General features: G+C 46.3%; 2 protein-coding genes across 2 annotated transcripts; one reads left to right on the plus strand and one right to left on the minus strand.

Moving 5' to 3' along the window:
- Window positions 1-5,865: 5,865 nt before the first annotated feature.
- DNAJC8 (DnaJ heat shock protein family (Hsp40) member C8) lies at window positions 5,866-18,963 on the minus strand. Its single transcript, XM_075047735.1, has 9 exons — window positions 18,837-18,963; window positions 17,557-17,658; window positions 16,091-16,147; window positions 14,238-14,304; window positions 13,508-13,602; window positions 12,546-12,617; window positions 11,281-11,372; window positions 10,243-10,318; window positions 5,866-6,651 (listed from the first exon to the last, which is right to left on the minus strand). Exons 1-9 carry the CDS (start codon window positions 18,903-18,905, stop codon window positions 6,529-6,531), a joined length of 753 nt encoding a protein of 250 aa, XP_074903836.1. The 5' UTR covers window positions 18,906-18,963; the 3' UTR covers window positions 5,866-6,528.
- Window positions 18,964-19,179: 216 nt separating this feature from the next.
- Window positions 19,180-20,196, plus strand: ATP5IF1 (ATP synthase inhibitory factor subunit 1). Its single transcript, XM_075047042.1, has 3 exons — window positions 19,180-19,466; window positions 19,538-19,650; window positions 19,909-20,196. Exons 1-3 carry the CDS (start codon window positions 19,371-19,373, stop codon window positions 20,048-20,050), a joined length of 351 nt encoding a protein of 116 aa, XP_074903143.1. The 5' UTR covers window positions 19,180-19,370; the 3' UTR covers window positions 20,051-20,196.
- The last annotated feature ends 3,166 nt before the right edge of the window (window positions 20,197-23,362 follow it).

Raw genomic sequence — 23,362 nt, forward strand, 5'->3', positions numbered from 1 at the left:
CAGGCCAGGGTTGCAGAGGTGGTCTCAGCTTGGCAAGGGGGGCCAGTGCCCTCGGCAGATCCATCCTCTGTGCTTCTCATTTCCTTCCAGATATTGGGACCAGGAGCCAACACAGTGGCGAGTGCTGGTTCAAATGCTCCCCTTGGAGGTGGAGACTTGCTGCAGCAGGGCAAAGCATCAGGATGAGACCGCTTTGCTGTGTGAGTCCCCATATGGGGAAACATTAGCCAGAAAAATATTCCAGGCTGTGGCAGTTAGTTTCCTTGCCCTCTGTGCAGCATTATAAACCCATCCTGGTTCTTGTGCTCCTTCAGCTTCGGAAGAAAGGGTGGAAGACACATGGGGGACCCACTCCCTCTTGCTGCCACAGTCCCAGGGCAGCAGCTCTGGCATTGCTCTGCTCAGGTTTCACACGGGATTTCCCCAGACGTGTACTGTGGCACTGGCATCACTTAGGTCACGGGCATAACATCCACCTGAGTCACTTGTGTTATAACAAGTAATCACATGTGTTTCTGTCTGCTCCTTTTATTCACCGTGAGTTGTTTGACAAGGAAATGTTGGGTTTTCCTTGCTGTTAAGAACGGGCACTGATTTCTGCAAGGAAGGAGGCGTGATGTTTCTGAGACAGCCCTGAAGGGCCAGACAATCACAACTGTTTGGTGCACAAAAGCATGTTGAAAGCACATCAGAGCAGGCACACAACCTGCACCGCTATCAGAAGGAACTGGCTGTTTGCATGTCCTGTAGTCCACCCATCTAAGCCTGCCAGACACCCAACTGCAGCATGCAGAGCTGCAGCAAATACCCCAATTTCCCAACCAAACAGCAAAGCTGCACTAGTTTAACTACGGCCTTCCTCAACAGAGAAGGTTGCCAGTGTACTCTTGTGAATAAGGAAAGCTAGGCTATGCTAGGAGCAGCAGGGCCAGCAGAATGACAGTTAATATCCCCTCTGCTTGGTACTGGTGATGCTGCAGAGAACTGCCACCACGGTCTGAGCCCTGGGTCACGTCCTACGGAGGGAGCCAGGCTGGGATAGCCAGGAGGCTGAGGGATGATCTGATCCCTACCTGCTGCTGCTGGAAGGGAAGTTGCAAAGAGGATGGAAGCAAACTCTTCTCAATAGTGGCATATGGTGTGACAAGGGGCAACAGCCACAAACTGGGGTGCATGACAGTCAGGACGGACATTGGTGAAATGTTTTCGCTAGAAGGGCTGTGCATTCCTGGGACAGGAACCCAGAGAGGCCAGGGGTCTCATCCTTACCACTTGGCTAGATAAAGCCACAGCTGACCTCACCTAGCATTAATGACAGCCCCACTTCAAACACAAGGTTGATCTAAAGACCAACAGAGGTCCTTCCCCAAAACATTTCAGTTCTGTGATTTGAACTGCAATAATTGCACTGGCATGCGTGCCAGTGTTATTTTCCTTTACAGGTGCTCCCCCTGTCATCAAAATGCACTCCTGCAAACCCCATTCCACCCAGAAAAACTGTTACAGAAGTGCCCAGACAGGGCCTGCTAGCATTTGAAAAGGAAGCAATTCGACCAGACCCAAGAAGATGGATGACACATAAATCCCATCAATCATTTTCAGGTTACATCCTTGTTTGCTTCAATGAGAATCCAGTAGTGGCTGTGAAGCAGGGTACTTTGCACCTTAATGTTAATATTAATGCTACGTCTGGACTTCCCTGCTGCTGCAGGACAACTGAATATCCCAGAAAGGGAATATGAATGAAGCAGGCGGCCAGGGAGGCCAATAATGCAGAAGAGTCCATTTCAATGGCACTGAATAGGCTGAGGCAGAGATCTGCTGCAAAGGAAAGACCTAATTGCCCCAAATTATGTGTCCATTCTTGCCCTGGGAGTCCAAAGCCCTCTGGCTGGTGTGACAGGGGGGCTTCCTAGTAGGAAGCCTGCCAAACCTCAATAACGAGTCAGGCAGCTCAAGTACGTCCTAGATCTACCTAAAGTGTGCATGGTGCTCACTGTGGCACTGAGACTGGAGTGGGAAAGACAGGACCCCAGCCTGAGGAGCAGCACTCCCAAACTTCTGCCCATTTTGTGCACAACACAAAGCCAGGGCTGAGAGCTTCACCTTTCAAGGAGGAGTTAGCCCTGGAGCTGAAGGCAGGGGAGCCCCCAGCAGCAGGAGGTGCACTGCCAGCAGTAGTTCTGGAAAACAAAAACGAGGAGGTTTTGAACCAGCTGGCGCAGCCCCGCACACTGTCGGGCCCAGGCACACTGTGCTGGTGCACAAGACAAGGGACGATGCCCCTATTCTGCTTGTGAATTGTAGGGCTCAGCTGCCTGAGCAGGGGAGGTCTCACTCACACTGCAGCTTGCAAGAGGAAAAGGAAGTCAAGACAGCCCATTTGCTCTAGATAACACACTGCAATCACCCAACTCTTTCTGAGGGAAACTTCTTACATTAAGGCCAAGCTCTCAGAGTTTCTCTCCAGTTTCAGTTGTTTTAAGAGGGCAGAGAAAGACTAGCAAAAGAAACTCTCATTTGGAAGAAGTGGAAAGCACAAGCCCTTGATCTCTCCCACTTGGGTCCCTCTATCCAACACCACATTGGCTGTAGTTAACCCCCCACAACTAGTTATACTCCAGAAATACAAATTGCATACAGCAAAAGAGTTGTTACTGCCCAAGGAAAAGGGGTGAACAGCCAATTTAGAGCACATCACTGTGTTTGCCAAACTAAGATAAATGTTAAATAACACACTGGTTATGTCTTATCAAGAATAGATTTAATCTCTGGCTGATCACCCAGGCTTCCTATAGCTGCCATAACTTGGTCTGGCTTTTATTGAATAGTTTTTCTACCTGGTGTAATCTAGCTAATCTGGTGAACATCTGGCAAAATCTAGACCTAGGCCTGTCTACATGCTCAGGGGATTCTCCATTCTCATCCCTAGACTACACAGTAGCACCAGACAGGAATGCCCTGCACCCTGTCCCCTTTAATCCACAAGTGCGTAGGTTTCTGTTGCAGTTTCCCTTTTTTATCTTCAGACACAAGAAACCAAGTAACTCACAAAGGTCCTTCCTCATCCCACTACTGCTGAACAGGAGATACACCTTTTCAAATTCCATATGAAGGGGAAGGCAACATCCCTGCCTCAGAAAGGAACCAAGAGCTTCAGGAGCAATCTCTGGACTCCCAGAAAGTAGCAAGGAGCTGAGCCAGACTCTGGTAGACCCCTGTGTACATTCTGTGGGAACTAGACACAGGGGACAAGTTATTTCCACAAAAAACCAAGGCCAAGACCCTACTGAAAAGTGCTTCTGTAGCTATCTGGTACCTTTTCTCCTTCCAAAAGAAAAAAAAAATTACTCCTTATTCCCACCAATGTATTTTCTTGTCTTGCGTATCAAGGTCAAATATTTTAGCCTACAAGGACCACTGAGCCAAAAAGAACTCCAAAGAGGAAGGAGGCCTAGAGATTTCTTCCTCTACAACATCTCTACCTCTTGAAATTAAACGTTTCATTCAATCCACCCCACTGCCTTGGCATGCATTGCAGAGGCCAGGCAACAGCCCACCCTGCACCTGCGGGTGTCCACGTTGTGCATCTACTTATCTCCACCCAGGCAATTCAAAACAGTTTGCTTTTACAAAGCCTGAATATAAGGATAAAAATTAACCTCCCAGGTTCCCTCCAGTGGAGCAGAGAAATATCTAGCAAAGGGCCAGGTATTTTGCTGCTGCTAAAGCCTGCCTGGCAGATGGGAAGCTTCACAGGACTTGGCTGAGTAGATAAGACAGGAGAAATGCTGCATATTCAGACAGAGAAGCATATCATAGGCAGGACAGGAAAAAGAGGAAACAGGAACAGCTAAATTGAAAATGAATTGAATTGAGAACAGCAGCATTGTTATAAACTACATGTTTTGCTGCCCCAACCAAGTTATACCCAATGCAAAAAATGACTCTAACTGCAGAAGCCCGTAGGACTAGTACTTCAGTGGCTTTGGCCACAGGCTGCACTCCTTGAGATCCAGTGGTAAACCATCTCATAAACATACACATCTCTGAGAAGCAGAATCAGAAGCCTAACACAGGTCTTACAAACATTTCAAGCTCTCACAGGACTCATCCTGAGCTAAATGAAAAAAAAAGTAAAGAAAAGATCTGAAAAGTCAGTACCATCAGTCAGCCAAGCCATTACACCATCTGAAAGGAAACAGTACTAGAAAGACCAGTATTTCAATATTGAAAGGAAGGACTCTGGGACATGAGTGACTGGGACTGATCTCTAAGCTAGAAATACTTTGACAGGGGAACAAGAGGCAGACAAGTTAGAGGGACAGCATGTCCTCCAGGCAAGAGACTGCACTTAGAAATACTCTAATCATTTGAGCTACTGCCCAGCACTGCTCGCTTCTTACACCCAGGAAGCAGAAGAGATTGCATCTGAGACAGCACCGCAAAAATTAGCTGACATTTTACCCAGAACAAATGTGACTAATTGTTGCCTTGAAAAGGAAGTTGTGTCCTACCAACGCATTCCCAGTTAATGGAGGATCAGGCTCTGCGAACAAGAAGGAATTTCAGCACCTGAACAGAGCAATGCTGCACAGTTTGGCATCTCCCAGACCTGTCAGCCCACCTTAGTCTGCTGCTAGTTATTGTTTGGCTCTTGTATGCCATCCAGACATCACCAAGGTGTTACTTTTTAAGCTATGTTTTGCCCCTTGAGGTTCAGGCTCAAGCTGCCTATCTAGCAGGTTATACCTAGCAGGACAAATAAGGTAAAGAAACTGTATTCCTGTGTTTACACAGAAAACAGGAACTGTTCTAAGAGGTAGTTAATGTATAAAACACCAAAATACCTTAGTTTTATTAGGGAAGGATGTTTCACTTTACATCTGGTCACACAGACCAGTGCATGAGAGGAAAAGAAGAAACAAAGGCGAGTGGAGAGCACCAGCCACCTTTCAGCAGATTCATCTAAGTCCTAGGCCATGTCAGAAAGCACTACCTTCCTTCGGAGCTGCTTTTCCTGCAGAAATCTGTTTGGTAACACAACAACTTGATCAAGCTGCTCCTCCCTAGTGGGCAGAAATAGAAAGCAATTAATCAAAACTTAAACAGTTAAGACACCAGAAGATGGAGGCTTCTCTTCAAGGGCAGCAGAACCAATCTTTCTGAAGAGAGACCTCGCCAATGCCTGAGACACAAAGGATTGTGGTCATTTGAAGATGAGGGCACATAAGACAGCAAGTCCAAGTGAAAGGAGCTGGCTAAGGGCAGTGAGGAGGAAGAAAAGCAGTATCTTCACGGAGACAGCTACCCACGGGACCCAAGTATGGGGATGGCCATCAGGACAGATGGGAAGAGTTTGTGGAAAGGTCTCCAGAGGAGTCTGCCAGGCACATGTGGATCCATAGTATACTCCATTTTGAATGCCTTTAAACAGTTGAGAATTTCTTAAAAACTTAAAATATACACACAAAGTAGGATTTAAAAATCGAAACTCATGAGTCTGAGCTCATGCCATAGCTCTAAGGAGTTACACTCTTAACAGGTGCCCAAGTCCTGCCAAACCCATCCATGTTCCCCAAAGGCGCAGCAACAAGCTCAGTTTTCAGCACGGACTCTGGCACACCTGCATACAGCCAGGCAGCATCCAGGGAAGAGATACGCTCTCCCTGTCCTCCTGGGTGCCACGCTGCAGGACTGTCACTTCAAAATTCAAGCCAGAACAGACTTTGGGCTGATAGCAGACCCTTACCAGGGAAAGTGTTCATGCTGAAGAGCAGCACCATTTCAGCGGCCAGCACTCAACTCTATTGCAACTCAACTCTTGCAATTGTATCTTTGAATAATTCCAAGAAAAAAACCCGGTAACTTGGGTAAAAATTTATTTTACATACAGACCATTGCAACTTAACTATTAATCAAGAGAAGTTATTTTTCCTTTACAGGAAGTGACCAGCTGGTCTGAGATTAACAGAAGTCTAAGCCTGAGAGCTGGGATTTTAGTTTGGAAATCAGATCTTGGGGGAAGGGTCCTTCCAAGCACCACTCAGTTCAGGGAGGAGCTGCAGGACTTTAGCTGCAAGTCAGCTGCGCTGCACAGTGCTGGAAGCAGATTCCCAGAGTCAGTTCGGACCTTTCCGAAGCTGAACTTTCTGAGAAAGATGATGCCTGGAAAGGTACGGATGCATTTCCAATATTTTGTTCAGCTCTCAAACTAGAAATGGAAGTGGTGAAACAACACAATCTCTGTGAAGTACAAAACATCAAGATAACAGGGGAGCAGACAAACAGGACAGCAATAATGGCGGGGACCCTCCTAAGCCAAGTGTTCTACATGTAGCGGGTTCCTGGCCGAGTTCATACTATGGCCCTAGTTCAAATGGACAGAGTACAAAAAATACTTTGACCAATAATTAATTGTACTGGAAACAAACAGTCTACTAAAAAGCAATTCTTACTCTAGGTGCCAATGAGTCCTTAAAAGCAGGGAGGGGACTGAGGAGCTGCACTTGGGCAGTGCTGCCAGGATCATTCACGCTGCTCCATTTTTACTTTGGGAGGTCTCAGGAAGGTCCTGTTTTTCTTTTCTTTCTTCCCCTTTGTATTTGCCTGGAAATTTCTCCAGCTGTCCACACGACCATCCCGACTTTCCTGGGAACGACAGAGAGGCAATGGAGAGTTAAGATGTGCAAGAGTCAGAGAACAGGCAGTATATACCAGTTTCAAGAGATCCAATAGCAATTTCCCCCTTATCCAGCACATAGCACCCTGGCAGCCAAGACATGCAGACACTGTGAAGAGCCAGAGCAACAGACACAGCACAGTGGAACTACAAGTGAGCTTACAAACACCAGCATAAGCACATCCAGCTTGGGACGTGCAGCCCTGACTAGAGTCTACTGAATCCTCTGATGTGCAAAGAAAACAAGAAACCTCATCCCCAATGGATGTTCATAATCTGTCAGCCCAGAACATGCCATTTCCTCACTCTGTCTCACATCCTTGAGACATCTCTCCTTGTGCTGCAGATAAGAGAAGGGAAATGTACTGCTGTCTTCTCTCACGCTCCTTGCCCCAAGCTTCATCACAAAGACACAATGAGAAAAGACCTCTGGTGCACTCTTTTCTCCCTTCCCTGGCTTACCTGCAGAGCAGCAGAATCCCCTGGTGAAAAAGAAAAAAAAAAAAAGACTCCCCACAAAGCCAGCCTATGATCACTGCAGGCTGAAGGTTTCACACAGTATGACAGAACAAGTCCAGGGATGATCCACTTCACAGCATGGGATCCATACCCTCAAGGCCCATGTGACTATAGCTATGCCTGCAATAGTGGTGCTGCACACAGGCTCTGGCTACAACAGCTGTCTGCTTCACTCCCCTCCTTCCCCATGGCAGGATGGGGGAAAGCCAAGCACTAGCAGTGATCTGGATGATGGGGCAGAGTGCACCCTCAGCAACTTTGCAGATGACACAAAACTGGGAGGAGAGGCTGATACACCAGAGGGTTGTGTTGCCATCCAGAGGGACCTTGGCAGGGTGGAGAAATGAGCTAACAAGGAGACATGCAAAGTCCTGCCCCTGGGAAGGAACAGCCCCCAGCACCCGGACACGTTGGGGGCCACCCAGCTGGAAAGTAGCTTGGTAGAAAAGAACCTGGGGGTTCTGGTGGACACCAGGTTGAACATGAGGCAGCAACATGCCCTTGCCTTGCTGCAAAGACAGCAAATAGTGTCCTGGGCTGCATTAGGCAAAGCATTGCCAGCAGGTCGAGAGAGGTGATCCTCCCCCTCTGCTCAGCACTGGTGAGGCCACAATTGGAATGCTGTGTCCAGTGCTGGGCTCCCCAGTACAAGAGAGACATGGACATACTGGAGAGAGTCCAACAAAGGGCCACAAGGACGATTAAAGGACTAGAGCATCTCTCATAGGAGAAAAGGCTGAGAGAGCTGGGACTGTTCAGCCTCGAGAAGACAGGGAGGGTCTCATCAATGTGTACAAGTATCTGAAGGATGGTGGAAAGAAGACTGAGGCAGACTCTTCTGGGTGATGTCCAGTGCCAGGACTAGAGGCCATGGGCATAAACTCAAACACAGGAGGCTCCATCTGAACATCTGGAAACATGTTTTTAGAGGGTGACTGAGCACTGGAACAGGTTGCCCAGAGAGCTCGTGGAGTCTCCATCATTGAGGATATTCAAAAGCCACTTAGACATCGTGCTGGGCAACTGGCTCTAGGTGGCTCTGCTTGGGCAGAGGTGTTGGACCAGATGGACCCCAGAGGTCCCTTCCAACCTCAACCATTCTCTGGTCACACTTTTGCTAGGGATAATGCTGTATGGCAACTTCTGTTCTAACGTTCTTGTTTCTTACAGCTTGTTCATGGAAGCTACTCTTGAAATTACTAAGAAAGGGAATTTTGAGGGTAGGGTGGGAGAAAGTCGATGTTCCAACCTGCTCCTTCTACATCAAGATGTAATTCATCTCTGAAAGCAGCCTATGAATAGCTCCTAGAAACAGCAGGCAACCACTTGCATGACATAGGTACTCCTATAGGGATTCAAAAATACTGCAGAACATACATGAGGGACAAAACCTACAGGTCTTTAGGGTAAAGAGACAGGATCAGAACTAGGATGCAGTATGCAGACAAGGATTGGAATCACGAGGAGCAGGAAAGCCGAGAAGAGCAATGCAGAGGTACAACACAAGCATCTTTAAAGGTTGGGATTTTTATGTTGGCTTTATTTGTTGGGTGGGTTTTTTTGTTGAAACCGAGACAGAACCACAACTGCAGAATATCAACTTAAGTTTTTTTCCCCTTATGGTTTAAATATCATTCGAAGCAGCAACACACATACTCCTTTTGGATGTATTTTAAAGGCAGCCACTGAATTAGTACACATACAGGAGCAGCCAAGAATTCATGTCTTATTTTGTCTCCAATCACCCTCTTTCAATGATGGTCACTAGCAGAAGTAAGCTTCTTATTCTTGTGCACTCCAGTGACTCATTTTGGACATTAACACCCAACTTTGATACTCTCTTTTCACATGGATTAAATGGTCACCAGCAAGGCTGGAGAAGATACCTGTAAGTGCAGAGGTTCAGCTGTCCAGGAGTGGTTGAGGACATGAAGGTACTCAGAGCTGCAATACCAATAGTTCTGCAGCTCCCTTGTTTGGTCTATCATTATTTGCTTGTAATGCTTGCTGACATTTCCTCAGCTGCTATGCTTTACTGCATCCCTACAGCAATGACACCCAACTTCTGTGGCCATTCTGGCATGAGAACACAGAACTTCTGCCAGCAGCAAGGCCAGTGACATACTCATTTATCTCTCTGGCATTACATGACAAAACCCATAGCATACTCAACGTAACAGCATTACACAAGTTTTCCAGAATATCCAGCTTCCTATATCCATGTTATATAGCACATGAACGCAAACTCTTCCCAGCTGAGTCTCCAGTAACATCCTAGTTGCCCACTTTCCACAGGAAGCCAGTCCAGCTCATACCCTTCTCTCCCAGACACCCTCTTTTTTAAAGTCCTCTTGAACATAGACTGGGATTCGGCTTTGGATTAAATGAACAGTCTAGCTCATCTTTTTATGAGGTCCTGCACACCGTTACTGACTTCTTTCCTGCCCACCACCCCTGGCACATCACAAGACTTCACCTCTGGTGTGTAATGAGGGAAGAGTTACAGGCTTGATCAAGTATTTTTGCAGGCTGTAGGTCTGACCCATAGAATAGCAGCACAACCACCACAAAGCTACTTCAATATGCCTAAACCCTGAATACAGGGTGGAAGGGTCAAAGGGAAGTGACTGTCATTCAGGTCTCTGATACTCACAGGAGATACAGATTCCATAAGTGTTAGCAACCAGACTGAAAAGTACCAACAACAGTCCACACTAGTGGTTGAATAGCTGCCAATTAAGTTTTACTGGTCACCAGTGACCTGGGCTAAGCAGCAATTCAAATTTCTGACTAGGGACAGGAATGAACTGCTGACAGAGCTTAATTTACCAGACCTGTTTCTGGAAAGAGACACCAAAGCCCCATTGGTGGGCTTTTCTCCCCACACAAGGGCAAAACCCAGGCTTGTGCAGGATCTTTACTAAGCGTCTACTTAAATTATCTTATAGTACCTGCAAACAAAAAGTCCCTCTTTAGGGGCATTCCCTGCAGCATGGCCAAGAATTGCCAAGGCGCATCCTGTAAGTTAAGTTGCTGATTACCTCAAAGTTCTTCTGCCATTCTCGCTCTCGTTTAGCTTTCTCTTGTGCCTCAATTTCCTCTTCCCTCTGCCGCTTCCTGGAAGGGAAGCCAGAAAGAAGTTATGAACCCAAAAGCGTCTACTTCAAAGAAACACAGTAATACTTTCAAAACATCTTGGAAAGCTCTTCTGGTTTCTTGACAGATTGAAGTGCTTATCAGAAGAGATAAATACACGCACCTAAGAGAGCACAACAAATAAAAATTTATTTCAAATCTGGAAGAGCAGCGAGCAGAGAAGATGGGTTTGGCACCACTGACAGTGAGTCAGCTTCTCTTGCTCGGCAAAACAAGTTGGACTCCTTCATAACTCTAGTGATAAGTCTCTACACCTATTGAGAGTACACATTTTGAGAAGTTGATATAACACTTCAGCATGCAAGGTTAGAATGAAATCCTCCCCCCCCCCCCCAATTTTCATCTATAATTAAAAGTAGTGCCCTGCAACCACCTCCCAGACTGCCTTCACTGACCCGTACTGAAACACCACTCTATGAAGTGCCCCCACAGTGAGCGCTCAGGCAACATGTGATCAAAACACCTAAGAAAGTTCAGGATCACACACGCCATAGGGTATTTCTGGCACTTAATTAAAATTAAAAATCAATTCTTTGTATGCTAACAACATGCAGAAACAAGTCACTATTTCACTGTTTTGGCTGGCCTCCATGTATACACATAGAAGTATATAAGCACACCAAATATATCAATGCCTTAAATACAAGAGGGCAAGTTTCCTGTTTGCATTTCTCAAGCGCAGAGCTCTACAACCCACAGGTTGCCCAGAGAAGTGGTGGAATCTACACCACTGGAAATCAGCTTGACAGGACCCTTGTTAATCTAATCCAAGGCCCTGCTTTCAGCAGGAGGTTGGACTAGATGATCTCCAGAGGTCTGTTCCAACTTAGACTTTTCTAAGAGTCTATGATTCCTTATCTTCTCCGAGGAAGCATGAGGGGGGAAGAAGAGCCTGAATTGCACAAGCAGAATGCTGCTCATACCTTTCATGCATTTCTTTCGCTTCTCTCTCTTTCCTCTTAATTTCCAGTTCAGCAAAGAGCTTCATCGTCTGTTTGTATACAGCTTGTTTGAACTGTGAAACACAAATCCAGTCTTAAAATAATGCCCATTAACACAGTTAGAGAAGTCTGTTTTATGTAAGAATGTAAGAAGCATAAAAAGAATGCAAAGCATATGTATGTCCATATAACTCCGTATCCTGCCTTGACAGTAGTCAGCAGCAGTGGCATACAAAAAGGTATAAAACACTGCTGATTAAATTCTGGCCCTGACACCAGGAAACAACTACTTATTAGCCTCATATTATTCTAATTTTCATTTGTATTCACGAAGCTATGCCTAAACAGAATTGTTCATTTCAAGCTCTCTTATTCTTCTGTAAAGTCTTGCAATGTTACACTTGACAAAAAAAAGCAAAATGGGCACTGTTTAGATAGTAATTTCCCACCAGATCTTCTTGATGTCTTTTAAAAGTCTAGTGATTGCTTTCCAGGAAATATTAGTATACTTAAAACAAACTTCATTATTAAAGAACAGCAAAGACTTCTGAAAATCAATGGAAAATGAGATGGTTATGGGGTTACTGTGGTGATATCAAGAAGAAAAAATGACTTTGTAAGAAAAAAAAAAAGGTGATGACTAATGATGTCAGTGTTTGATAATCATCCACCATTCTGTTAAAGCCTCTAATATCACTTGACTTTTCCAGACTAGAAACCAGGCAAGAAGAACTAACTTATGTCATACCTTTTTTAATAAAAGTGATTTGTTGCAGAACAGCACATCTACCCTCAAGTGCTATATGGAAGAAACACCTGAAACAGCTCTTACTACAAAAAGTCACTAATGCATTTTAGACATGCTGCAGTGGGTTCTATATGTTCCTCTGCTGGCAGCAAGAACACCACAGTTCCAGCATTCAGAATACAACAATAAATTAAATTCAAAAAAGAGTGCATGATGTGCAAGCAATGAAGACTTGCTCCAAGAAAAGAATTGGGTATTTTGACCTATATAACCTCATGATATATTTACTCTTTACATTACAGTTAAACTATTTTCTAAAATATATGGGTATTACCCAACACACGGTACTCTACAGTGGCTTGTCAGAATTTGTTCTTATGTAAGTGCAAGGATTTACAACACTAACAAGTCTAATAAATACTTCTGTACTGGTTTTGACTCTTAATTCCTCAAAACATGTTTTGTACTCCCCAGTTTCTCTGAACAGTATATGACTTACAACTTCAGGATCATCCTCTTCTACAGTGGGAGGTTTTCCATCCTTCTTCAACTGCTTCTTTTTTTCTTTCACCTAAAGATTAAGAACAAAAATGAGAGCCTAAAAAGTTTTATAGGGCTTACATAATTGTATCCAAGTAGTTCTGCATTCCTACTCCACTGTGTGGGAAGAACTCTGGATGACAGTGAGTTCTCGATTCGGATTGATGTTTTATTTTAGACCAAAACCTCCTCGTCCTAGGTCCAGATAAACACATACAAGATCACTGTCACATGAACTGTAGTAATTAAAAATACTGTGTTAGATACTATTCACTCAACACAATCCTTTTGTTGTTTTTTTTGTTTGTTTGTTTGTTTTTAAGATACATTCATATCCAACACACACCATCCAAACCAGCAGGAAGTTTATTTTGCTTTGTAACATTCAAAAGACTAACAACAACAAGCAGAACATGAAGTGTTCCTTGGTTCAGAGTATCTGAGCTCTCCCATATCATCTACTTTCTCAAGCTTGTTGTGTTTTAGTCCATCCACATCACTCAACTAACTTCTTGGCCAATGCAATCCAAGCTCCTTTTCTTATCTTATAGGTCATTTTCCCCCAAACTTCCCAGTCTCCTGCTGTCATCACCTATTTTCTTCCACCTACATACATTTGAACTGCATCATTCATTCACAGACTTGAAAAAAAAATATTTAGGTCAGATCATGTGGTCTGACCTAATTATTTCAAGTACTGAATTTCACTGAATTATCTTGCACTGAGCTCAACAGCAGTCTTGGACAAAGCACATTTGTTCATGCCGTGAAGAGCTCAGAGTCCACTTGCACAGCTTCATTATGAGGTTTGCTCAGCTCACCTTTTAATGACCTGAACATGCAGTGGGTGTACCAAAAAGCAAATTATGAATGACTGATTACCACTCACCTCCACCCCGGACATTCCTACAGAATACTTACAGTGTGTTCCACATATTCTTTTCCTGCCTGTATCACATCCAAGGCCCTCTTCTTTTGCTCCTGATCTAGCAGCAACTTGTACGCTTTATCTACAGCTAACAAAAAGCATCAACATTAATAGCAACAATAGTCACATTCCCAAGGGATCACCAGATTGCTACTCGTTGACCATACAAATTTTACTTCCTTGAATTGAAGGGGCTTTGTTTGGTTGGGTTTTGTTTGTTTGTTTTTAAATACATCTAGCTAAGTGATATCACGATTAGTCAAATGAGATTTGGGGTACAATAATGGCAGAAACTGTCAGACACCTTTTGGAGTTAGCAGGGTGAAAGTACCACTCCTAACAAGTGATTTAGTTATAGGGCATGACATAAGTTTAAGGTGCATAATGCCTCACCATAATGCAAAACATACACCTAAAACCATCACATTACTTCTGTCGTGTGGTCTTTGAATAAATGTAATGCACAGATTAAACAGTTTTTCTTGAACAATCTCAAAGCCCAACAGACATGTTTGTCCCTGTTGTGAACTGACAATGCAGTTACTGCCACCTAGTGAAATTTTCTGCTGACATGCCACCCCACACACCTCCCTCATCTAAAGCGCCTCTACAGCAATTCCTTCTGTCATCACTGGGGCCTCCGCCCCTAATAAACATTTAAACCAGCTACAGAAAAATGGCAGTCCAACTACTATCAGCCCAGAAAAAGGGTGAGAGCATTACCTTCAAACGCCTTCTGGGCTCTATCTGCATCATCTTGATTTTTGTCTGGGTGCACCAATATTGACAACTGCAAGAGAAAGGATCTTGCTATCAAGATCATTGCCAAATATGAAGAATATTTCAGAGATTTTTGTGACAGGAGGGAAATAGTCTCAGAGAGAAGGAATCACAGGAGATCACATTCCTTTGTATATAGACAAATCAGCTGACAACATGTAGAAGTATGCATCAGTAAAACTTATAAATCAAATACAATCCCTGTAATAAACAGGCTGTCTGAGAAAAGCTGAGCTTAGGATGTGCAGAACAGTATAAACACCCTTCAGCTGCAGTGCCTGGAGCTGCAATGAACCCCTTGGTCACCCAAGTTTTGTATCCTTGGTGTTAAGAAGAAACAAACCTACAAAGATCATCCTCAACCAAAGTTTACCTTTTACTCAACAACGTCTCCCAAGAAGTTCTCCAGTATCCCTAAGGCTGTTCAAGTATCAAACTATTTAAAAAAGTGGGTAAGTTTTTCCTTAGGCTCCTTTACTGAGAGTTAAGAAAACACCTTCCTGTACTCTCTACCCAGGAGAGACAGGACATTGATCACTACCATCCTTAGGGCAACCTTAAATGGGCTGGAAAGCATATGTCCTCCACCCTCCTCTTCTAAAGAAAGAGAAAGTTCTTTCAAACTTTCCCCATATGGCATTTTTTTTTTCAGACCTCTTATTTTTGGTGTTGCTGTATGGACTTTCTAGTTTATCTGCATCTTTCCTAGTGTAACGTTCAGAATCAGTCACAGTGCGGCAACTGAAATTGCATCAGTGCCAAAGAATGCAAAATAATTACTTCCTGAACTCTACAGATGGCACTTTCTAGTTCACAGGAAAAAGGTTTGCCTCCAGTCCTGAACAGCAGCATGCTCCTCATTTACTCTGTGATTTGATACAGCCAATGTCTTTTTCCTTCTGTTGGCTGTTCCACATTCTGTATTTAGGTGATTTTAGGTGATTGATACACAATTCCATGCACGTTTTTCATTTCATCCCATTGATTTCAAAACACTTCCCTGTAGTATTCTACCAGCCTAAAGCTAAGACAGCCCCAGTTTATTGATTTGCAGAACTGAGAAGTCAGCAACAGACTAAAAGGTTATCCTCCCACTTCCCACACATAGAAGCAGCCCATATCCCATCACCAACTTGGCAGGCATGTTACTCTGACAGCCAGCACAGCTTCCTGTCTAAAGACAGTTCTTGATGTTTACACCACTAATTCAGGTACGAGGCTACAGCTCTCCAAATACTGTGTTTCTTTGCTGCATGCACTGATTAAACTCAAATTTCTCCTGCAGATCTGTCAGCAGAGTAAGTCTGGCATAATGTTTTCTGTGTTGCATGGGGCAATGCAGACAGGTCTGTGAGCAGACTTGCTGCTGTTCCAGGTAACCCAGCCACCAAAAATGACCACTGAAATTCTTAAAGAAACCTCACAGAAAATACATTTCTGGATCCAAGTCCATACATTTGAGAAAAACACCTTTTCTCAGTTCTTAATTTCTGATGAATTTTGACCTTCTCTTTGAACTAAAGTTCAATAAGCTGATTATACAAGGACGTATCAGTTTGCAATAGCCCCATCACACACTTTACAGGCAAAGAAGCATACCACGCATGGACCAGGGACATTCTGCAGCTCTCCTCTTGTTAACACAAAGATTGTTCTAGGCATTTCTTCCCAAAATGGCTACTCCTCTACCCAGATACAGCTTTACCATCATTTTTCTTGTTCCCAAGCACAGCTGCACAATCTCTACAGAGCTTCTAGTTTCCTTCCAGAGGCTTCAAGTGCAAAAAGCCAAATACCTGCCGGAATCTTTTCTTTATCTCTTCATCTGTGGCTTCAGGATCCATCTGCAGTACCTAAAAGAGACCATGAGAGCAGAGCAAATTCAACGATACTCCCCATATTTCAGGTTCCTAGGAGCAAGCTCTAAACACTTGGTTCACTGGCATACAGACACAATGCCAGAAAGCTCCCCCCATCAGGGAGCTGCTTCAGGACATGAATTTTCACCTAGTAAAACAGAAACATTTTAAGAGACACCATGTTTAGGACATTCTACTTTTAGCAATGCTAGATTCCTCCAACTATGCCAGTGTCCTTTCCACATTCAAGTCTCATGTAGACAGCTGCCATCCCTAAATAGCCACAATAGGTCTAAATCTTCAACCAGTCCTGTAGCAATGCTTAGTCTGGCAGAAGAGAAAGCATATGGTGGCTTTGGGACACTGTCGGATCATTCATAACTGAGAACTCTGGGCAGGAAACACACTACTTCATAAGAATTTATTCATTTTATCATTTTAAAAGAAGACAGGGGAGTTTTACTCTTTGGTTTCCATGAACGAGCCCACTTGTCTACTGATCTGTAGGGACGTGGCAGCATTTAGAAGCTCTTTTGTGAATTAATTTACTGAACAGAAGCCCTAAGCAACAAGTGAGCCTTAGGCAATGCAGATGCACATGGTCTGACACTAAGAATCTGTAAATAAAAACCACTCTCTCAGCAGGAAAGCTAAATGGCTTTCGCAATGTACTCTACAAGTCAAGTACTAAGACCTACACAGAACTGAACATTGTCAAGGCGAACCTGCCAACTGCTCTGGCTGACCAGCCCTGAATTGGGACTACGAAAAGCACCTGAGGCTTTAAAAAGGCAAATAAAGATGATATCGGGAAGGAATACACATGGGGAAAGCCAGCTCCAGATGAATACCAGATTGTTTTATTTATACTGTCTTTCTCAGGCTTTCATACTTGTTGAGACTTTATAACTGACAGCAACTGGAATCAAACTATGTAATGTGCAAGGGAATTACCTGTCTTCCAGTGACTCCTCAAAAGATTGCTCGCTACTATGAGCAGTGAGAGTCCTTCTCTCATTCTATGCACTATTCAATTTCAGTGGGATGAACATCCAAAATAGAAGACACAACTAGAAACGCCAAGTCAAGAGCGCTCAGAACAGAAACTGACAAGCATGGTACCAGTAGCTGTTACATTCTCATTAATCTGCCAAATCTTCCAGTGCTGTTGCACAGGGGAAATGTGACAAAAGCATGTAGTTTGCACCTGCCATAAAACAGTGAAAAAGAGATCGAGCACATATACACCATCCTTCTGTCTTCTGTAAGCCTTCTGCACAATAATCTACATCTAGAGAATTTTTTTCTTTCTTTATGTTCAGTCCTTTTACTGAAATAAATACCCTGTAAATCCGTAAATTGGTATACCAAGTATGAAGGGAGGATAAAATGTTGAAACTAACCTCAAAAGGGTTCAAGTTGAAATATGAAGATCCAGGCCGGGTCAGCCTGTCAATTTGGTTTTTTGATGTTAAAACAGAGTCTCGTTTTTCAATTTGCTTTACCTGAAGAACAAGAGAGACCTATATTAACTGACAATCAAAATGTGCGTACTTGTTTTCCCGTGTGATTACTACACCAGCCATCATCATCCTGTACTACAATTCACAATACCTCTTGCTCATCCTAAGCCTGTAGTTACTTTACTGAAGCACTAGCAGAGAACATTTTTTAGCCTTTTCTACAGCATGACAGTATTTTTAGCATTACAGTTTAACTATAAAAAACTCTATAAAGCACTTCTGCCTGTCTCTCCTATGTCTGGCCCAACAGCCACAGCTTTTCCACTACCTTTGCTCCTACACCAGCACCATCATTGTGATTCTTTGGAAACCTACTGCAACATTTCTTTTAACCCATTGTTGGTAGGATAGCCCATTGAACACATAAGTGATCCTGGTGCAAGTATAGAAGTCCATTTCATTCTGGCCATACGTTATTCAGTTCAGTTTACTTTTTGCTCTTTACAGTATTAAGCCAAACCAAACCACGCATTTACATTTAACGTTCACCTTTATTTAAAGAAATAAGCGTCCACCAGACTGGCACTACCTTTCTGCGGACAGGCTCAGGTAAACACGTCCAAGCTGTGCACAAAGTAACGGAGACTAGCACAGGCTGAGAGAAAGGGGCCCCACGCACCTTCCCAAATGACAGCTTGTCCACAAAAAGACCAAGTAGGGGAGCACAGCGGAGGGTTACACTCAGAAGGTGCGGAGCGCACAACTCTCACCGCGTTTATCCGAGGGAGCGAGATAGGGCTTAACGCTTGGCTCCTTCCCACAGCCACAACAGGGGCTTTTCCGAGGGCGGGAGACGCCGCTGGGCCGGCGGCAGCGAGCCGGGGGAACGCCCGGCCCTCCCCGGGCCGAGCACGAACCCGCCGGCACCCGCCGCTCACCTACCCCGGCCATTCGCTCGCCCCCTGCCCAGCACCGCCAGCGGCTTCGCCCGCCCCGCCCTCCCTCCCGCCAGCGGCCCGGGGCAGCCCCAGGGCCCGCCAGGGCCAGCTTCGGGGCCCGGCGGGCTCCCCTTAGGGCGGCCGGGCTGGGCCAGGCGCCGCGCGGCCCGCCAGGCCCCGGCGCCGGGAGGGGAGGCCGCCGCCCGCCAGCCGCGGGCGGGCAGGGCCCGGGGGAACGAGGCGGGGCCGCCCGCCGCCTCGGCGGCGCTGAGGTGCGGGTACCTCGTTGTAGAAGGTGAGGAACGCCTCCTCGGCGGCGCCCCCCGCCCCGGGCTCCCCCGCCGCCGCCATCGCCAGCACCACGTGACGCCGCGCGCGCGCGCACGTGAGCACGGCGCTGAGGCCGGCGGGGCGGGCCGCGCCCTCGGCACGTGACCGCCGCGCGCGCCATAGCAACAGGCTCCGCCCCCCGTACCCCCCGCCCCCGCCACCGGTCGTCCAACCCCTTCCCCGCTGCCTGGCGCCCCGCGGCCGGAGCCCGGAGGCGCGTCCTGAGGGGAGGGCCCGGCCCGGCCCGGCCCGGCCCGGCCCTCCGCCCCGCCCCGCCCCGCCCGGGGGAGCTCCCGCCGGGCCGCAGGGCAGGGAAGCGGAGTCCGGCCGCAGGGGGCGGGGGCCGCGGGCCCGAGCCTGTACGGGCCCCCAGCTTCCCGCGCTGCCGGGGGAAAGGCGTGTGTGGGGAAGCGAAAGCCGCGCATGCGCGGGCCGTGACGCGAGGGGTGGGTCTCGTCCGCCCGGCGCTCCAAGGGCAGGCGGGCGATGGCGGCCGTGGCGGTGGCGGCGGCGCGGGGCGGCCTGCGTGGGGCCCTGGTGGCGCAGCAGCAGCGCTGGAGCTCGGGCTCGGGCGCCGACCAGGTGGGTGCGGGCGGCGGGGGCCTCCCTCCCTGCCTCTCTCTTTCCCTGCTTACCGCCGTCTCTCCCCGCAGCTAGGCGAGCTGGGCAAAGGCGCCGGGAAGGGCGGCGGCGGCGGCGGCGCCATCCGCGAGGCGGGGGGCGCCTTCGGGAAGAAGCAGGCGGCCGAGGAGGAGCGGTACTTCAGGTGAGCGGGGCGCAGCGGGGCCTGCGCCCCCGCTGACGGCTGTCGCCGCGGGGTCTGAACAAGCAGCTTTTCCCCCCACCCCCCCGCCCCGCCGGGTAACCGCCACCGGGCCGGGCCTGGCGGCCCAGCGCTGGGCCTCCGCCAGCCTCACCTGCAGCCAAGGCCCGACCTCTGCGCCGGCTCCCGAGCCCCACGCTGAGGGGTTGTGGCGACCCTCGGGTGTACGGGTGCTGCACCTTGTGCCGTGCTTTCTTGCAGGGAGAAGGAGAGGGAGCAGCTCGCTGCCCTAAGGAAACACCACGAGGAAGAGATTCATCACCACCAGAAAGAGATAGAGCGGCTGCAGAAAGAAATTGAGCGCCATAAGTATAAGATCAAGAAGCTTAAAGATGATGACTAAGTAGATGCTGTTCTTGAATGTGCATGGCCGATATGATTGTGGTGTAAAACAGCATTGAAGACTGTATGCTTTGGCCAACATAATCCAAATTCGTCCAATTATACTGTGGTCTGCAACAACATCAAATAAACTACTCGGTCTCTCTTCTTCTGTTCAGTAACTGTTTAATGAAAAAAAAAATGCACTGTCCGGTTTTAAACTTCATTGCACTTCCAAAATAAGGATATACTCTTGAGGAGGCAATCCTCTACAGAACTTCACTATTTTCTTTAAATTTATTTCAAAGAAATGACCATTTGTACTTAGGGTGGTAACTTTTACAGTTAAAGCTGCAAGAAAGTTGGGGAAAAATGGTACCTGTGTAGAGACCCGTTCACACAGAAATAGCTTTGTCTTGACTTGTCACTGTGGTGTAGGGGCAAGATGGCAATTCACTGAACTAGCAGAGTATAAAAAATAAGGCTCTTTTGTTGCACTTAGTGTGTAGTGCCATAAACAGAGAGAGAAAAATACTGTTCTAAGTCACGGTGATTTCACTTGTGGTGGTGTGAGTTCCTGGAGCATGATAGCTGAGATCCTGACTGCTACATGAAGTAGTCTTTTCTGCAAAGCCTTTAATTGCCCAATGGTGTTTTTTTGTCTCTAGTTCTTGATATGCCTTATTTAAGTCCCTTTCCAAAGAAGGATCAATTAAGATTAATTTTATGCAGGTTCAGTCACTTTTGTGATTTTAGTGTAAGAAATCCATCATAAAACATAATGGCAAGTGACTTACTGAAATAGTGTGGCCTTACTGCACTAAGCCCTGACAAGAAGCGGATTTTGTGTAATAAGAATGGGCAGGTACGAAAACAGCCTTTCCTGCACTGCCGTGCCTGTAAATCTGCCTGAACAGACTTAATTTCTACCGCTGGTAAAAGGCACCCTACCTTACGGTATATTGTTACACTGTGAAGTGTTGCAGTGGAGCTGGATGCGGGGGCCGGGGGGGGGGCGGATAAATAGCTGGAACTGCCCTGTCTGAAACAGCAGGAGGCAAATCAGAACCTTTGATGTAGAAAGTGCTTTGACAAGGGTGTGACTGGCTGTCTGAAGGTGTCCTAGTTTCTCCTGTGTTAACTGGTACATCCCCAACTAGCTGCTCCCCTTGGGCCACTCTCTTTCACCTGAGGGACATTGCAGCTGGTGGTATGTCTTGTCTGCATTATAAATGACAGCACTTTCACTCTAATGAAGAGTCCATGCCCTTAAAACCTCTTGTTCTTGTTTAATGAAAATGTCATCCGTGTGATCCGCTGTGGAAGAGAGAGGCTGCGCTGTGAAGTATGTTATTGCCTGGCTTTGCTCAGTCTATGGGAGATGGTGTTGCAGTCAGTTGTGCAGAGGTTGTTTGTAGAGCCGTCTGTGGGGTTTGTTGGTTTTAGTTGGGGCTGATTAACATGAGCCAAAAATATTAATATCTCCCCCTCCACACCTCCCTGGGAATATGAAACCTGGTGGGAAGAACTGCATCATGAAAAGCAATATACTATTGACCTGTTTAGTTTATACCCATTTAAAAATCTGAATTTTTACCTGTTTCAGAATCTTTTCCCTATTATATCTGTCAGCTGGTTGGCTTCCCCCAAAGGCTGTGGAGTCACTCGTGAGATGTCCCCATTGAAGACCAATTTCTTGGCATCACAACTACTGTGGACTATGGAATAACTGAAATAAATATTAGGACGACTTTATGTTCTGAAGGGAACAGATGAGAGCTTAAATTCACAGCTTTGTGATTTACTCTGCATTTTTGTGCACCACTGAAATCTTAACTATGTCATGTAAGCTCAGCTGCAGAGCCTCTGCCCAGGTCCCTGTAAGGGAGAGGGGATTTGCTGTGAGAGTATGAGTGTTGTGATTTGGACTGCTATCATCTACCGTGCTGCAGGGAGAGGCGTTACAAACTCTCTGAAGTTCCCCAGAGCTCAGGTATGCGGTACAGTATCCTGCTACACAGCAGAGAGCTTTTTTGCTGACCAGCACTCTGAAACACGTCTCTTTCCTCATGTTTCAACTTTGCACAGGTTTCAGCGGGGATTCCTACGCCGGTAGATGTGCTGGGTCCCTTCCCACGTTATCATAAACCCATCCCATTTTCTGGTGAGGAACGTCTAGTTAATTCACGACTTTGCAGTCACCCTGAACTTCTCTCAGCTTATGGCAATGGAAGTACACACGACGAGGACAGGCAGCTGTAGATTTTGACTGAGCAAGCAGGCTGGAGAGAGAAGTCCCTTTCAGCAGTGGCTTGACTGGCAGTTGATCATTATAGAGCCATGCCCACAGACTATGGCTGCTGAAGAAGCTGAACAGATTAATGATGCTGCTATGTAAAGTGGACAGTCTCCCTCCTGCTTCTACCTCTTCTCCTCCCTTTCACTGTCTCGGGTGTGTTGAACTCTTGGGGGAGTCATTCAGCCTGTTATGTCAATAGCCTGTATTCTTGTTCTAAGCCCAATCAATCTTTTGCTAGGTTAGCAAGTTTTATAGCTTGTGGAGCCCCGAAGTGCCAAAATCACCACCAAGCAAATGTGAGAAGTACTGAGGAGGGAGATGTGTGTGTGTGGTGGGAGCAGTCTTCTCCCATCTCATGAAATTACCTTTGCTAAACTAGAAATGTCTCTCTTTATCCAGCTGGCATGTTAATTGATTTTCCAGCGATCCTCCTACTAGGGATTCCACTTGGCTGTGAACCTTAATGCCTTGGGTAGCGTCTGTTCAATTTGTCCTCATGATGAGGTTTCTCTACTCTGTTCTACCCCCTGACCTCCTCTTCCAGGGAGTTCCAATAACCTAAATATCCCTGAAACCAATTTGCTTTAGTTTAATGCTGGTGACACTCTGGCCATTCCTAGTTAACGGGCACTGTTTTATTTCCTTGAAATGCAAATATCTCTGCCTAGCAAAAGACCCCTCTCCTGGACTTGTCTCTAGAAATCACAAGCACCTCACCCACCCCACCTCTTACACCAACTGTTTACCAGGGGCAATTCTGTGAGCAACAGAGCTCCTACAAGAGCTCCCAGCACCCAGCGCTGGCCACAGCACCCTGACCCTTTTCTTGCGCTGTTTCTGGTGCTCATTAAAACCTTTTATATGCAGATTCAATTGCAGAAGTGTCTTTCCCTCTTCCCTGGGGTTAGTAAGAAGAATGTGTTTGTGTAGTGTCTGATCACTAGCAAAGGTGGCTGAAGGTAAATGATTGAGAGAGACCTCTCCCTTTTGGCAAGGGAGATGATAAATAATCCTGTTTTGTGTAGTTTCGTCATC

Source organism: Buteo buteo, chromosome 16 (genome assembly GCF_964188355.1).
Source record: "Buteo buteo chromosome 16, bButBut1.hap1.1, whole genome shotgun sequence".
Lineage (NCBI taxonomy): Eukaryota > Metazoa > Chordata > Aves > Accipitriformes > Accipitridae > Buteo > Buteo buteo.

Excerpts from the sequence above, each read along its gene's own strand:
- DNAJC8 (XM_075047735.1), bottom strand. The coding sequence starts at position 18,905 with ATGGCGGCGGCGGGGGAGCCCGGGGCGGGGGGCGCCGCCGAGGAGGCG. Across the intron at positions 17,659-18,836 it reads TCCTCACCTTCTACAACGAG|GTAAAGCAAATTGAAAAACG; the intron begins GTACCCGCACCT and ends CTTGTTCTTCAG. Across the intron at positions 10,319-11,280 it reads GCGAAAGAAATGCATGAAAG|GAAGCGGCAGAGGGAAGAGG; the intron begins GTATGAGCAGCA and ends CTTCCCTTCCAG.
- ATP5IF1 (XM_075047042.1), top strand. The coding sequence starts at position 19,371 with ATGGCGGCCGTGGCGGTGGCGGCGGCGCGGGGCGGCCTGCGTGGGGCC. Across the intron at positions 19,467-19,537 it reads CGGGCTCGGGCGCCGACCAG|CTAGGCGAGCTGGGCAAAGG; the intron begins GTGGGTGCGGGC and ends CTCTCCCCGCAG. Across the intron at positions 19,651-19,908 it reads GAGGAGGAGCGGTACTTCAG|GGAGAAGGAGAGGGAGCAGC; the intron begins GTGAGCGGGGCG and ends GCTTTCTTGCAG.